The 13,284-nt window shown below is 38.8% G+C and overlaps 1 protein-coding gene across 2 annotated transcripts in view; it reads left to right on the top strand.

Annotated features, from left to right (window-relative positions):
- RFT1 (RFT1 homolog) overlaps window positions 1-12,441 on the top strand; it is a 36,887-nt gene extending 24,446 nt beyond the window's left edge. For both annotated transcript variants that reach the window (XM_045024806.1, XM_045024807.1), the window contains 4 exons: window positions 1,472-1,616; window positions 5,244-5,349; window positions 9,698-9,947; window positions 11,494-12,441. In XM_045024806.1, the coding sequence (XP_044880741.1) occupies window positions 1,472-1,616; window positions 5,244-5,349; window positions 9,698-9,947; window positions 11,494-11,658 (666 nt within the window). In that variant the 3' untranslated portion in view covers window positions 11,659-12,441. The remainder of the gene's footprint in view (window positions 1-1,471; window positions 1,617-5,243; window positions 5,350-9,697; window positions 9,948-11,493) is intronic.
- Window positions 12,442-13,284: the final 843 nt, after the last annotated feature.

Genomic DNA, 13,284 nt, shown 5'->3' on the forward strand with positions numbered 1-13,284 from the left:
AATTATTGCCCTGCTCTGTTCATTCCCTCTTAAGCATCTGGCACTGGCCATTATGGGAAGACAGGATACGGGGATAGATGGACCATTGGTCTGGCCCAGAATGGCCACTCTTACATCCTTAAGTAAAAATGAATAAAGGGAACAAAACTCCATAGTATGGTATTTTCCAGAATCTTAGCTTCAATGTTAATACACTGCGAAATAGTTTTACATAAACCTCACTCAACTCACTTGCACACACACCATTCAGGTTGTCTTATTCTAGGTTAACTGAGAAAAACGCTCCTAGTTACATTGTGCAATGCTTTGAAAATACATGGAACTCAACAAGTACTATGTAGTCGTATTGCCACTTAACTACACTAAAAAATAGGTTTTTTTCCAGCTTTGAAAAGAGAATAATCAGATGAGACTGTAACTGAGCTTTTTGAGATTATGAAGTGCATAGTAAAAACTGCCTTGTACTGCCTTTTCATGGTGGTAAATAACAATAGAACAAGGGAAGTGAATTATAGATGCAAGTCTATGTAAGGAATACTTCATAAAACATAAAGTTCAGCCTCTGGAATTTACAAATAATATAATTGGCTATTTTATTTTCAGTAGTACTTGTTGGTACACATGATAAAACAGGGTTAATAAAATCTCTTGCTTCAGGGCATTGTTTGATTGGTGCACGGGGTAACAAATGTATATTTTCTCATGTTCATGTTGTATAATTGGCCAAGTGCCTTATAAATTTTCACATTTCTGTCACCTATCTAGTATAGGCTGCTGCTATGGAAGGGACACTAGAGTTAACAGACTGTTCTGGTATGCAAATACTGTGTTCCTGCACAGCAGTAAAAATTCAGCCTCTGCCACTCAATCACTGTGGCCTTGGGGAAATTACTTTGCCCTTCTCAGTTTACCACTGCTTCAGTGAGGCATAATGTAGTGGACAGAGCTTTGAACATATAAAACGCTAGGTAAATGACCAGTATGTTAACTGTCTGTACTGGGCTATCTTGATTATCACTGCAAAAGTTGTTTTTTTTTTTTCCCCCCTTACTTAATTGGCCTCTTAGAGTTGGTAGGGCAACTCCCACCTTTTCATGCTCTCTGTATGTATATATATATCTCCTCAATATATGTTCCATTCCATGAATCTAAAGAAGTGAGCTGTAGCCCACGAAAGCTTATGCTCAAATAAATTTGTTAGTCTCTAAGGTGCCACAAGTACTCCTGTTCTTTTTGTGGATACAGACTAACACGGCTGCTACTCTGAAATATGTTAAGATTGAAAGTGAATATGTTTGTACACAAAATGTATAAGGATAACTCAAAACTTAATGAAAACTTTACGATCTCTCTAAAGCAATAGAAAAATGCTGTTCTTTTAAAAAGTAATTCTTTGTGAAAATGTCCATCAAAATAAACTGCAGAATTCTGTAGCTTCTGATTCATGTAGATCATGAAATTCTTTTCCCAGGATGATATTGCAATGGCTGCAGCAGTGTTGGAGTCACTGTTAAAACTCGTGCTTCTGGTTGGCCTGAGCATTACAGTTTTTGGCTATGCCTATTCTCAACTGGCTCTGGATATTTATGGAGGTTCAATGCTCAGTTCGGGATCAGGTAACTAATCACTTTTTGCCAGTTTTAGAAATCTTTCTGAACAGAAGATGCAGATTTATTGAGTTATTTTACAAATCACACGTTGTCAGTCAAGAGCAAAATTATCTGATAAGTAGAAAAGCACTTCTATCTGCTTGTACATGAGAAACTGAAGTACTTAAAATCCCATGGAGTTTCTGTATTACTGTCTACAGTATCATGCACTGACCTCACTTTGGATAATCCGCTGCATCTGTTTGTTCAGTTATGCATACCTAATTTCAGAATTTAATGGCACTAGGGAACCAACTTTCCAGGTAGCTGTTGAGAACTGCCATGGAAGATAGACCATTGCTTAGAAGCACCGTGTAATTACATTTGGCTCTAGACACATTTGAAGCTAATAATTTGTAGGGTTCTATTTTATTCTTTTTGCAGGGTAATCCTTTGGGAGGGGGGCATTCCATATGTGGCATTTTCAGATTTATGTAGCAATTGGTATATTTATAATGATATCTTTAAGAGAATGGTGTTACAGATGCATTTTATATACAATTTTGTCTGTGTGCAGTTCATCAGTGCAGCTATAAATTTCCATTATAACCTATTGTTGTGGGTTTTGATCTCCTTCATTTCAAATCACATTTGACAGGGATTTAGAGCCAAATTCCTCCCTTGTGCATATATATCCAGCTCCTATGGAGGCCTGTAGGTTAGTTTGTCTATTTGAGTTCAATAATTTGGTTTTTAGTATTCAAGCTCTTTATATATAAGTAGTTATCTTCAGTTTTAATCTGCTGGAGAGTTTAATTAGTGATCACATAATTTTTTTCAAGATTTCCCATTGTTGAAAGTTACTTTCAAAGATATTGTGTGTTTGGTTATTCCATAATGCAGTATTACCAGCCCCAAGAGATTAAGTCCTTAAGTCAGTCCTCCCCAATCCCAACAAAAAAGATATTGTGTGTTCTTTTTATTGGTTTTCAAGCTTCTGAATCTGTAGGGTCATGTTCTTAAAGCTTTCTTTGTAATTATGAGGGCTACAAATGTACTTATTTTTAAACATGGAAAGCTGAGATGCTTGCTTAATTACATGATTCCAGTAGCCAATGGTTGAAGAAAACGCCAAGTATCCTGAAACTCATGATAAAAATACCAGAGTTGTTAACAATACAAAGAGGGGTGTGTTTGTCTTGTGTGTGTGGCATTTTTTTTATTTTAATTTTTTTTAAGATAAGCAAAAACATTTGTTTAAAAACTGCTTCTGTACTGAGCATACCATTATTTGTAAATCTATAAAATTATGATGCAGGTCTGTGGCTATCATAAGTATTATTCAGAGCTGTTAGATTAGTCAAAACAGTAATCACTGTCTCAGTAGTAATCACTGAGGGTGATTTGGGTTTAAAATTGATCCTTTGGTGGTTTAACACTGTCAGTGCAGCTTTAAAGGGTAAAACGTACAACTGGAAAATAATTTCTATAGGCTGTTGGCCTCTCTTCCTAGCCCTGGAAGAATTGACATTACCCCTAGAGACTGGTACAGGTCCTTTTTCTCCTGGCTTTCTTCTACCTAACACAAAATCAACACATCAATTGTCCCTGCCCCTAATCTGGGATCTGCTGCAGGAGCCTATGCATTCCCTACGTATTAGCAATCTATTGGCCACTTGCCTGAGAGTCACCCTGCTCCAGTGCCTGATATAGGTGCCAACCTGCTTCCTGTAACTTTCCTTCCCCCACCCTACCCATGAGTTTACTGCCAGGGCCTCCCCACTCCTGGCAGGTCTCTTCCCAACTGAGCTACTTGCTAGGTTTTATAATTGCCTGATCCCTAGCTGATCTCTCTCAGTTGGGAAGTAGCTGATCTGTCAGTTGAGGCTGGGCGCAATTCCAATTAAAAGGTAGCCATCCTGAGACATTTCACTTCAATATGGAGACACTGACAGTGCCACAATGGGATATTAATATTCTGACTGACAAACGCTTATGTCTTTAATACTGAAAAATTACAAGGAAAATGGAAAGCCTTATAACACAATTTATTACATGGAATATATAGGAGCTTTATAGTGTGAAACGTTGTCCTTGGAATACCACTAATTGAATAACAGGGAGAAAGTTGCAATTACCTTATTCAATTTCAAGATAATTAATTTGAGAGACATTGTAGCTCCATGAAGAACCTTGTTACTTTTATCTTTAAGGAGATTGGTCGGACACAGGCTTGTAACAATTGCTGTTGCTTCTGTTGTCCCTTAATCTGAATTTGATAGTATGGTGCAAAATGTAGTCAAAGAGGAATGAGCAATAAATATAAGCACTTAAATATTATCACCTGTTCCTCAAGAACTTTGGGCTCTTGACAGGTTAAGATGCATGTCTGGAAGCCCGCATTGGTTTTTATGAAGAATTTTTAGCAATAAAGAAACATGACTTGCATCAGTTGTCAATACATCTGTTCTGAGTACATGTTTTATCACTAATCCACTTAGATTTTTATTAATCTCAGGAAAATGAAAAGTCTGAAAGTGTGTGGTTATAGAATAGCAGCAGTTAGCCCTCTTTATCAAGAGAGCATTTTCTATCCCCTTGCTTGCATCACATTTAGCGTCAGTTAAGGGGAAATGAAAAAGGGCCCAATCTATCAAACATTAACTGTACTTAAGGTATTAGCCTCTTCACTTCAGGAGGACTACTCATGTGCATTAAGTCACTCTCAAGTATATTCACAAGATTGGGTCCTATGAAAGTGAATTCTTAAATGTGACACACTGGCATTTGTATCTACCCTGATTTTCCTTGAGTATTTTATTTCATTTCCCTTTTTTCTCATGTGCTTGTAGCCTGACTTTGATTGCCTTTATGTGCATCTTCATAGAGTTGAAGACTTTCTCTTCACCTCAAAGAAATGTGCTGTACCGTGGCTGCTCAGGAAATTACTCCTCAGAACTGAGACAGAGGGAGAGTGCACAATGTAATAACCGTGATCAATTAAGTCCGTTTTTGGGAGACGAGTTCATTTGTCAGCATTAATTTTTTGCTACCAGAACAAACTGAAATGGTAGCTGCCATTTTGTAATTTTCTCACTTTTACAAGTTCACATGGGAATCTTTTAAAGGACAGTAAACCAATTTCCAAAACTGGTGCAGAATTTTTAACTCATTTATAGATTACCTATGTCCCATTAAAAATATTAATGTAACTCCCAGTTTAGCACAATTGCTATCTGTATCCTATGACAATATATCCTGGCTGGAGTGTGTATATATTCTCACTTGCTTCCAGCTCTTGAGGATTGGCCTCAGACTTATTCCTCAAGTCCTCTACAATACACAATACTGGATTCTTTATTAAAGAAATCTCAACTATTACAATATCCTTTTGGCTATGGGGAAAAAAAGATCTGAGCTACAAGTGGTGTCCTTGGCTTTTTGGTTAGTCTACTCATTGTGTTGTAGTGGTATTGATAGGAACATGCCTGTGTAATTTAGATTACAGATTGAATTTGAAAGTAGCTGCAATGGTAAAATCATCATTGAAAACATTTGAAGGATTGATCTTTGAGTACCAGTAGATAAGAGAAGTATATACGTGAGCCTTCATTATAGGAATATTGGTTCATTTATTGTTTTACTGTTTTTTAGGTCCCAGTCTCCTGCGCTGCTATTCTTTATATGTCCTGCTTCTTGCTGTCAATGGAGTAACAGAATGTTTTACATTTGCTTCTATGTGCAAAGAGGAGGTAGACAGGTAGGCAAGAAGGCTTGTGGATCCATTAATAGCCCCTAAAGTGTTCCTGAAAAACAAATTTACTGCAGGTCGACTCTGTCAGTCTACAGTGCATCTGTACCTAGAGGGGGAGGGATTGGAGGGTGGTGGGGGAGGAGAACGACACTTTGGAAATTCAGGTTCCTTTTTACATACTGTTGTTTCACTACTTAAGCTTCAGTTTTGAATTTCACATCTTCAGTGCCAGTTCTAAAGTAGCGATACATTCTTAACTAACATAAATATGGTCAAAATGTTCAGACTCTGGTTCCTAAGATTACACACCTAAATCCATATGTAGGGGGTCCGCTGTCGGGAGAGGGGGCTCTTCGTCCTCCAGGGCGCCTGGGAACCAGGCCGCCTCACTACACCGAGCAAGCAGTTCAGTCCTAAAGCCCAGGCCCTGGGTTTAGGGCGGGGCAACAAACACAGCAGGTCAAATAGGCTCAGGCCTTTAGGCAGGGCTGGGCAGTAACAGTTCTCGGCCCGGCCCTTAGGTCAGGGCCAGCAGCAAACACAGCAAGTCAAGTAGGCTCAGGCCTTTAGGCAGGGGTGAGCAAACAGTTCAGTGCTTTAGCCCAGGCCCTGGGGCACGGCGGAGCAGCAAACAATAGTTCAGGGACTCAGACCCTCAGGCAGGGGCTGAGCAAGCAGTTCAGTATATAAGCCCAGGCCCTTGGTCAGGGTGGGGCAGCAAACAATAGTTCAGTATATTAAGCCCAGGCTCCTAGGCCTGAGTGTCGGGGCGAGGGGGAGACTGCCACCCGTGAGTGGGGTGGCAGGGGGGACGCAGGCCCACCCACTCCTCTGTGTCACAGCCTGCTGCTGTGTCAGTGGGGATCCTGGCCGCAACACACTGACATTGGCTCTGGCAGTGTTGCAGCCAGACTGGGGTCGGCTACCCCTGGGCTACTTCCACTCTCCCCCTCACCGAGTACCTGAGTCATCGTGGTGTCAGCGCAGGGGTCAACCACCATCGGCTCCTCAAGGTGAGTGTCCCCGGGCGGGTTCAGCAGGTCCTCTGGGTAGGTGGCAAAAGGTAGGTTCGGCTCCTTGTCGGGGTAGCTGGAGCAGGGCGGTCCCGGCCAGTCCTCCTCCGGGCAGCCGGAGCGGGGCAGGCTCGGCTCCTCCTCCGGGCAGCCGGAGCGGGGCAGGCTCGGCCAGGCCTCCTCGGGATAGTGAGCGAGGGGAAAAGCTAGGCCGGCCGCTGCCTTCTGCTGCCTCCCCAGCGGGAGCTCGGTCGCAGACGTCCGATCCCTCTGACGGCTGGTGCCTTACTGAGCTCGGAGGGCCTGCCTTTATACTTCTGGGTCGGCGCTTGACCCCTTGCGGAGCGGGCTCAGAGCTCCATAGCTCCGCCCAGTCTAGCCTTCTGCTGGGCTCTTCATCCTCCGGGGTGCCTGGGAACCAGGCCGCCTCCCTACACCATATATAGGTGTTTCAGTAAGTAACTTGATTTACGCTTTGCAGTCAGCACCCACTCCTCCCTTTGAGGTTTAGCAGTCTAAATATAGATTAGATGGATAATCTTGGGCATGTATAAGTTTGAACGTTATATACACAGAATACATATCTGGTCAAAGTATGAAATGGAAGAAAATAATGGGGGGAAAAAATCCCAAACCTTAGTTTCCATATGTGTGCACATTGAGTAGTTTTAAAAATAACTTTCCATAATAGCAATATTTTTTATTATAAAGTATACTGCTATAGTAATACATCTCATTTAAAAATTTCAGTTATAAAAATATTCCATCTCAGGTATTTTTCTGAATGAATGAAATTCCTGTCTATATCTTCCCCATATTTCCTTGACTATTTTAATTGATAATTATTTCCTATTTTTCTGAAATCTGTGCTGATGTGTAGCAGAGGCTGCTTTTGTTGACAGGGAGAAGGGTTGATGCATAATGCTTATGACTACCAGCTTTGGTCACTGTTAAGTGGCACTACAAACATTTTTTTGGTTCCAAACTTTTTCAAGGAGAGGGTTTGACTGTACAAAATTTGCCAATCTCAATTATAGATTTGACTCTCCTGTAAAGAAAAAAATATAAGCGCTAAATACTGTATTGTACAGCATGTCTTATTACCTTATTAATTCTAGGAAAGTGAACAGAAATATTTGCCAGCACAGAAGACTGTGTATTCGGCAGTATATCAATTAATTAGGTGCAGGGATTTTACGATACATCATAAAATAGCTGTCTTATTAAATAATATACATAAGACTCATTAAACTTCAAGTTTTTTTCCAAACTCTTTCATGGAAAAACCTAGTTCCCTCCCCTCCCCCCCCAATTTCCCTAATTCTGTGGCATATTGGTGAGTTTTAAAAAGTGAAATGGTTATCAATATAAGAGGACTGTCAAAATAGTGCAATACTATAAGAATATTAATGAGACTATTTTTGGATTGGCAAACATCCTGGCTTGAGGAAATAAGTTTGTGTGTCATGTGACTTGGCACAGAGAGAATTTTCACATTATATTTTAAACATATATACTGCTTTGACCAAAGTCTTTATTAAATTAATTATCAGTCTTTACAGGTTTGAATGTCTGAGCCACTGATCCATTTTAAATGTCAATTTAATTAAAAGTTTAATTTTTCAACTGTGAACTTTTAATTTCACTTCATCAAAATAATCCCCAAAATTGAAATTTTAAAATTAGCTTTAAAATCTAATAATATCAACTAACTTTTAACACGTTGGGATAATTGCCTGCTTTAGTGAGACTGTATGCCTATCATGTCTTTTTGGCAATCTAGGCATCTTACTGAGATGTCAAATTTCAAACTGAATTTCACTGCTGAGCATCAAGAGCAGAACAATAAAAATATGGCAGCATACACTGCATTTTAACCACAACCTTATGGCAGAATAATTGCTGTTACAGTATAATAATTTTATGTTGATTTGCAAAAGTGCTATCTTAATTGCATCTCATTTTAAATTTGCAGTTTTTGTCAGATGTACAATATGCATTTTAAGGCTGCTGATTCGTGATCTGTGCTTAATTGGAGAATACAACAGCTGCAGAGTGCTCATCTAATGGAAGACAGCAGGACTTGTCATTATCAGCTGTACCAATGCTGTCTTTAAGTTATTCACTGTAGTCTTTTAGACTAGGGCTGTAATGTTGAATTAATCCCTATTTTCATGATTTAGTTATTAGTTCACATCTATTTTAGCTGTCTTTATGGATGTGACTTTGTGAACTAATGAACTTGTTGCAATTCAGCATGATCATGTATCAACTGGATATTTTTCTATGGATACTATAAAGAAATAGAAGTTGGATCAAGTGAAGTGAATTTTCATCTAAGTTTCTGTTGGGGTAAAATGGTTGGTATAGCTCTCTGCACACTAATTGCACGTATACTTCATGTTGGAGTAACCACATGTCCAGCAATCTGGGAGACTGTTCCAATGCATGCGTGATTGCTGAAAATTAGCAGATGTTACACACCTGCAGAGAGTGGGGTGTGTGTGTGTGTGTAACATCAGTACTGCACTTTAGTTCAAATTAAAATAGATTAATATTGCTTGCCAAAAAATGTTTTTATTTAGACTATAGCCCTTTCCCAATATTGGCTATTTTAAAAAACAATGTTGTCTCAGAAATTAAGTAGACTATAACTATCCACTTAATATATTAAGTTTTAATGACCACCTGGCTTTGTTTTTTTTAAGCCAGAATCTTGTTCTGTTCTGTTAAGAGGTGGGCTTCATATCCCAACTTCCTTCACCCTCTCTATTTATAAAGGCTAACACACTGCTGGCCTTGCTAAAACTAGCAACAGCCCTTTATTCAGCAGTGTGCAACAACTCCCTGTTACAAGACTCTTCCACTCTTGCTTTTCATACACAGAGAGAGATTTTAAACTGAACCAGCTGACTTGTGTGATCTTTTCAAAGTGCTGATTTGTAAGTGAAGTAAAATTTTTAACCAAGGTTTGCAGAAGTTTATGAATGTGCCATCTTGTTTAAGAATTTTTAATATATGGTAGAAATCTTCAGATTTTGCAAGCTTAATTAGTCTGTCAAATCTGGTAAGAGAAATCAGAAATGTATGGTTCACTGTTAAAAATAAACATCTCACACTTAATGTGGCTCTTTCTTTGTTTTCCTCCACTCCTTTCAATAAGCCTTCTTTATTAGCACATCTTAATTTGATCCCTACTCTACTGTTTATGTTCAAAATTAACCATAATTTGGTTTCTTCTTTTAGGGGAAAAAATTGTGGGACTCTTGCTGACGTAGGTGTCAATGAATAAATATTTTCACTGCATACATTGCTTAACTTGTTTCTCTTTTTTCCTTTAGATTCAATTTTGTTATGCTGGCCTTGTCCTTCACATTCTTGTGCGTCTCTTATTTCTTGACTCAGTGGCAAGGCAGTGTAGGCTTTATCCTTGCAAACTGCTTCAATATGAGTATTCGAATAGCACACAGCATTCACTACATCTACAATTACTTCAAAGAGAGCTCTTACAGACCTTTGAAAGGGCTGCTACTCTCGCCATCACTAATTTTTGTTTATATTATAAGTGGAGTAGTCACTGTTTTTTCAGAGGTGAGTGTGTTTTTCAGATTTCACTATCATTCTTGTAAAAGTCTGCTCATATCAAGTAATTAGAAAATATAATTAGCTTTTTCATTATCAGAATCTCACTAAAGGGCATGCAAGTAGATTGTGAGCATAGGCTAATAAAATGTTATTACAGTTTTGCAAGGCTGATTATATTGTATATATGTATATGAGACAAAGGTGCATGATGATAAATGCAATTTATCACATGGGTATTACCATACATTGTGGAGTGAGTGTGTGTGTATGTACAGAATATCTATCAATACCACATGGCCAGGGTCTGATAGATTAATGAAGGATGCTGTTTTTTACCATACCATCTGTTTTCTGCCTACTAATCAGTCTTCATGGATCTTATTTCAATATCTCCAATCTCCCAACAGCTTCAAACAGCAATCAATAAAAAAACAACTTGCCACAAAAATGTTCCCTCTTTTTTCCACTGCCCCCCTGGCATCCCCTCCCCAGTATGTGGTATTCCTCCCCCATTCACACCTACCTAGTGTAGAAGAGGGGAAAGGTTCAGTCCTGCACCAGCTGCCGATTTTCTGTGGTAACGATTACATGAATTAAGTCAAATATCCCATGGCTCTGAGGGGTAGAAACTAGAGATTGTATTGGAAAGGGAGATTCTTCTTCAAGTGCTTGCTCATGTCGATTCCACTCTACGTGTGTGTGCACTCATGTGCATAGTCATCAGAGATTTTTGCCGACCAGAGGGTTGGCTGTGGTGCCCCCTTGAGTGCCGCGCTCATGCGTTGGTATATCAGGCACCGCCAGCCCTGCACCCTTCTCAGTTCTTTCTTACTGCCCATGATGATTGGAGCACCTTGTCTTGCATAGCAAGAGTGTTAGCGGTTCTCAACAGTCCATTGTTATTCCCTTTCTATATAGTTTGTAGGTACGTTTTAAGTAAGTGTTAGTTTAGTGGTTACAGTCCTGGCTGGAACTTTACCCTGGAGCTGTGTGCGTTGTGCAACAGGCTGATGCCTCTCAGTGATCCTCCCAGCAGCTGTTTGAAGTGCTTGGGGGAATCCCATATAAAGAATAAGTGCAGGATTTGCAAAATCTTTCATCCCAGAACCCAAAAGGACGTTCGTCTTTTAAACATAGGTGGATATATGGTTGTAGAAATGAAGGAATGATGTGTAGCCTTAATCTCAACGCATAACAAGAAAATAGTTTTCCTAAGTATATCAATTAACTTCATGTGTGCATACTGAATGATATATTATGGCATATAACTTCTACAATGATCAGATATATACCAAATGCTTATTTATTTTCATAGAAATTGTATTATAAAAATATTAATATGGCCAATATTAGCTATAATATTTTGTTGGTTCAAATTATGCTAGCCAAATCTATCTGACTGCCTTGCCTGAGACTGGCAGCCTGATGACCACCTCAGTAGTACCGGTATTGTGGTCAAGAGAAGTATTAGAGTCTACTTGTCATTGATGCAGAGCATCCACCTCTCTACCAGTAATCTTTCTACAACTGCTTGCTTACTTTTTCTTTGTAGATATTCTTGTGCTGTGATAAAGGCTGGCTGGCAAGGCTGATTCACATCGTTGTGGGAGCTCTGTGCTTCGCAGCAACACTTATCACTGTATTCTTCACAGAGACCAAGCTGATTAACTTTGTTAGAACGCAGTTCCTGTCACGATATACCAAGAAAGAAACTTAAAATGATTATGTACGGAATAATTATGTATGTATATGTTTGCTACAAAGGTATATTTTATATATAAAATATGCATAGGATAAGTTTTAATGGCACCTTGTAAGGTTTCTTTAAAAAAAAAAAAAAAAAACCCAAACTCCCATAGAATATTTTTAACACTGTGTAGCTGAAATGGAAATATTTGGCAACCAGATTCTATTTCCATTTTCAAATAATTTAAACTCATAACAGGTTCCAACACAAATTGTACCAACCCTGAGCCAGGTAATTCTCCTTGTCATTCTTATCAAAGCTTTTTCCTTCATAACAGTATTGCCTAACTTTGTGTTTTAGCAGAATGAAATAACTAGGACTTACGCTGATGCAAATCTTCCTTTTGGGATGCACCTATTGTTACAAATGGGACTGCCAAGTGTGACAGTGTCAAAGAGTTAGACTTGACCCACTTTTACACAACTATCAAATATTGAACTGGATGAATGACCCTTCAGAGAAAGTGAGGCCACTTAATTATTAAGAAAATATATTTACTTACCAGAGTATTGACTAGTATGCCAAAAATATACTACTTCAGTGTTCACTAAACTACACAATATTGTGTTTTGAAAGGAAGTTCTGCAAATTGTAAGCCCTCTCTGTTCTTTCTCATGGGTGCAAGTCACAGCTGAAATTTCCCAAAGTCCAGAAGCTCAATAGAGTTAAACTTAAATTCTGTAACTTTTTTTATCTCTATTTTTAGTCAATTTATAAATACCAGTGCAAACAAAAATTTAAATAAAAATATTCTCTCATAATTCACATGTGTAAAATATGTCCCAAATGCCTGGATGACCAAAATGGGGTGGGTGTGTGTGTGTGTGTGTGTGTAAGCTTCATTGTTGGATGGAAGCATCTTTTAACTTGCTCAGAAGTTTCTGAATAGTTTCCATGGATAGACGCATATGCGACTTTTTTTGTTGTTGGAAACTGGAGGCTTTAGAATTAGATAAATACTAACGAAGCTTAAACAATTAGCTGTACTTCTAAGAACTGGACTCCGAAATTTCAGATTTCATAAATGGCAGGTTTTTAATGATTAACATTCATTTTGCTAAGTTTGGACAGACGAAAAGTCAAGTGATGAAAAAATGTGCTGGTGCATGTACAGTGTTGTTATTGAATTTTTAATTGTTAGTTGTCTGAGGCACTGTGGAGCTGTGTAAAATCCAGTATGATAGTGTTATGAACTTAACTCAAAACTGCAAAAACACAAGCTCAGAACTAAGCTATAGAGTCCAAATTGTCAACTCCACTTCTAGAGAAAGTTACGTGAAAATATCGTCATTAACTCTCAATTAGAGCACACATTTTTGGCTAATTGTGCTTTGGAAGATTTGGCCAAGCTTGGGGCAGAGCAGGGGGATACACTTTGACATGCATGTTATTCCAGGTTAGGTTAAAGTTAAAGTTAAAGCTGAGCCTGTCACGGTTTACACTCTGATTAAGCAAAGCATTATTAAGCACCATGCTTAAACATGTGCTTGAAGTTATGTCCTTTGTTGGAAATCCAGCCGCTGTTCAGCACATGCTTTGAACTGGGGCCTAAATATCACAAGTACCTGGCCCTGGCTGTTGACCCTCCATCCCTTG

Source organism: Mauremys mutica, chromosome 7 (assembly GCF_020497125.1).
Source record: "Mauremys mutica isolate MM-2020 ecotype Southern chromosome 7, ASM2049712v1, whole genome shotgun sequence".
Classification (NCBI taxonomy): domain Eukaryota; kingdom Metazoa; phylum Chordata; order Testudines; family Geoemydidae; genus Mauremys; species Mauremys mutica.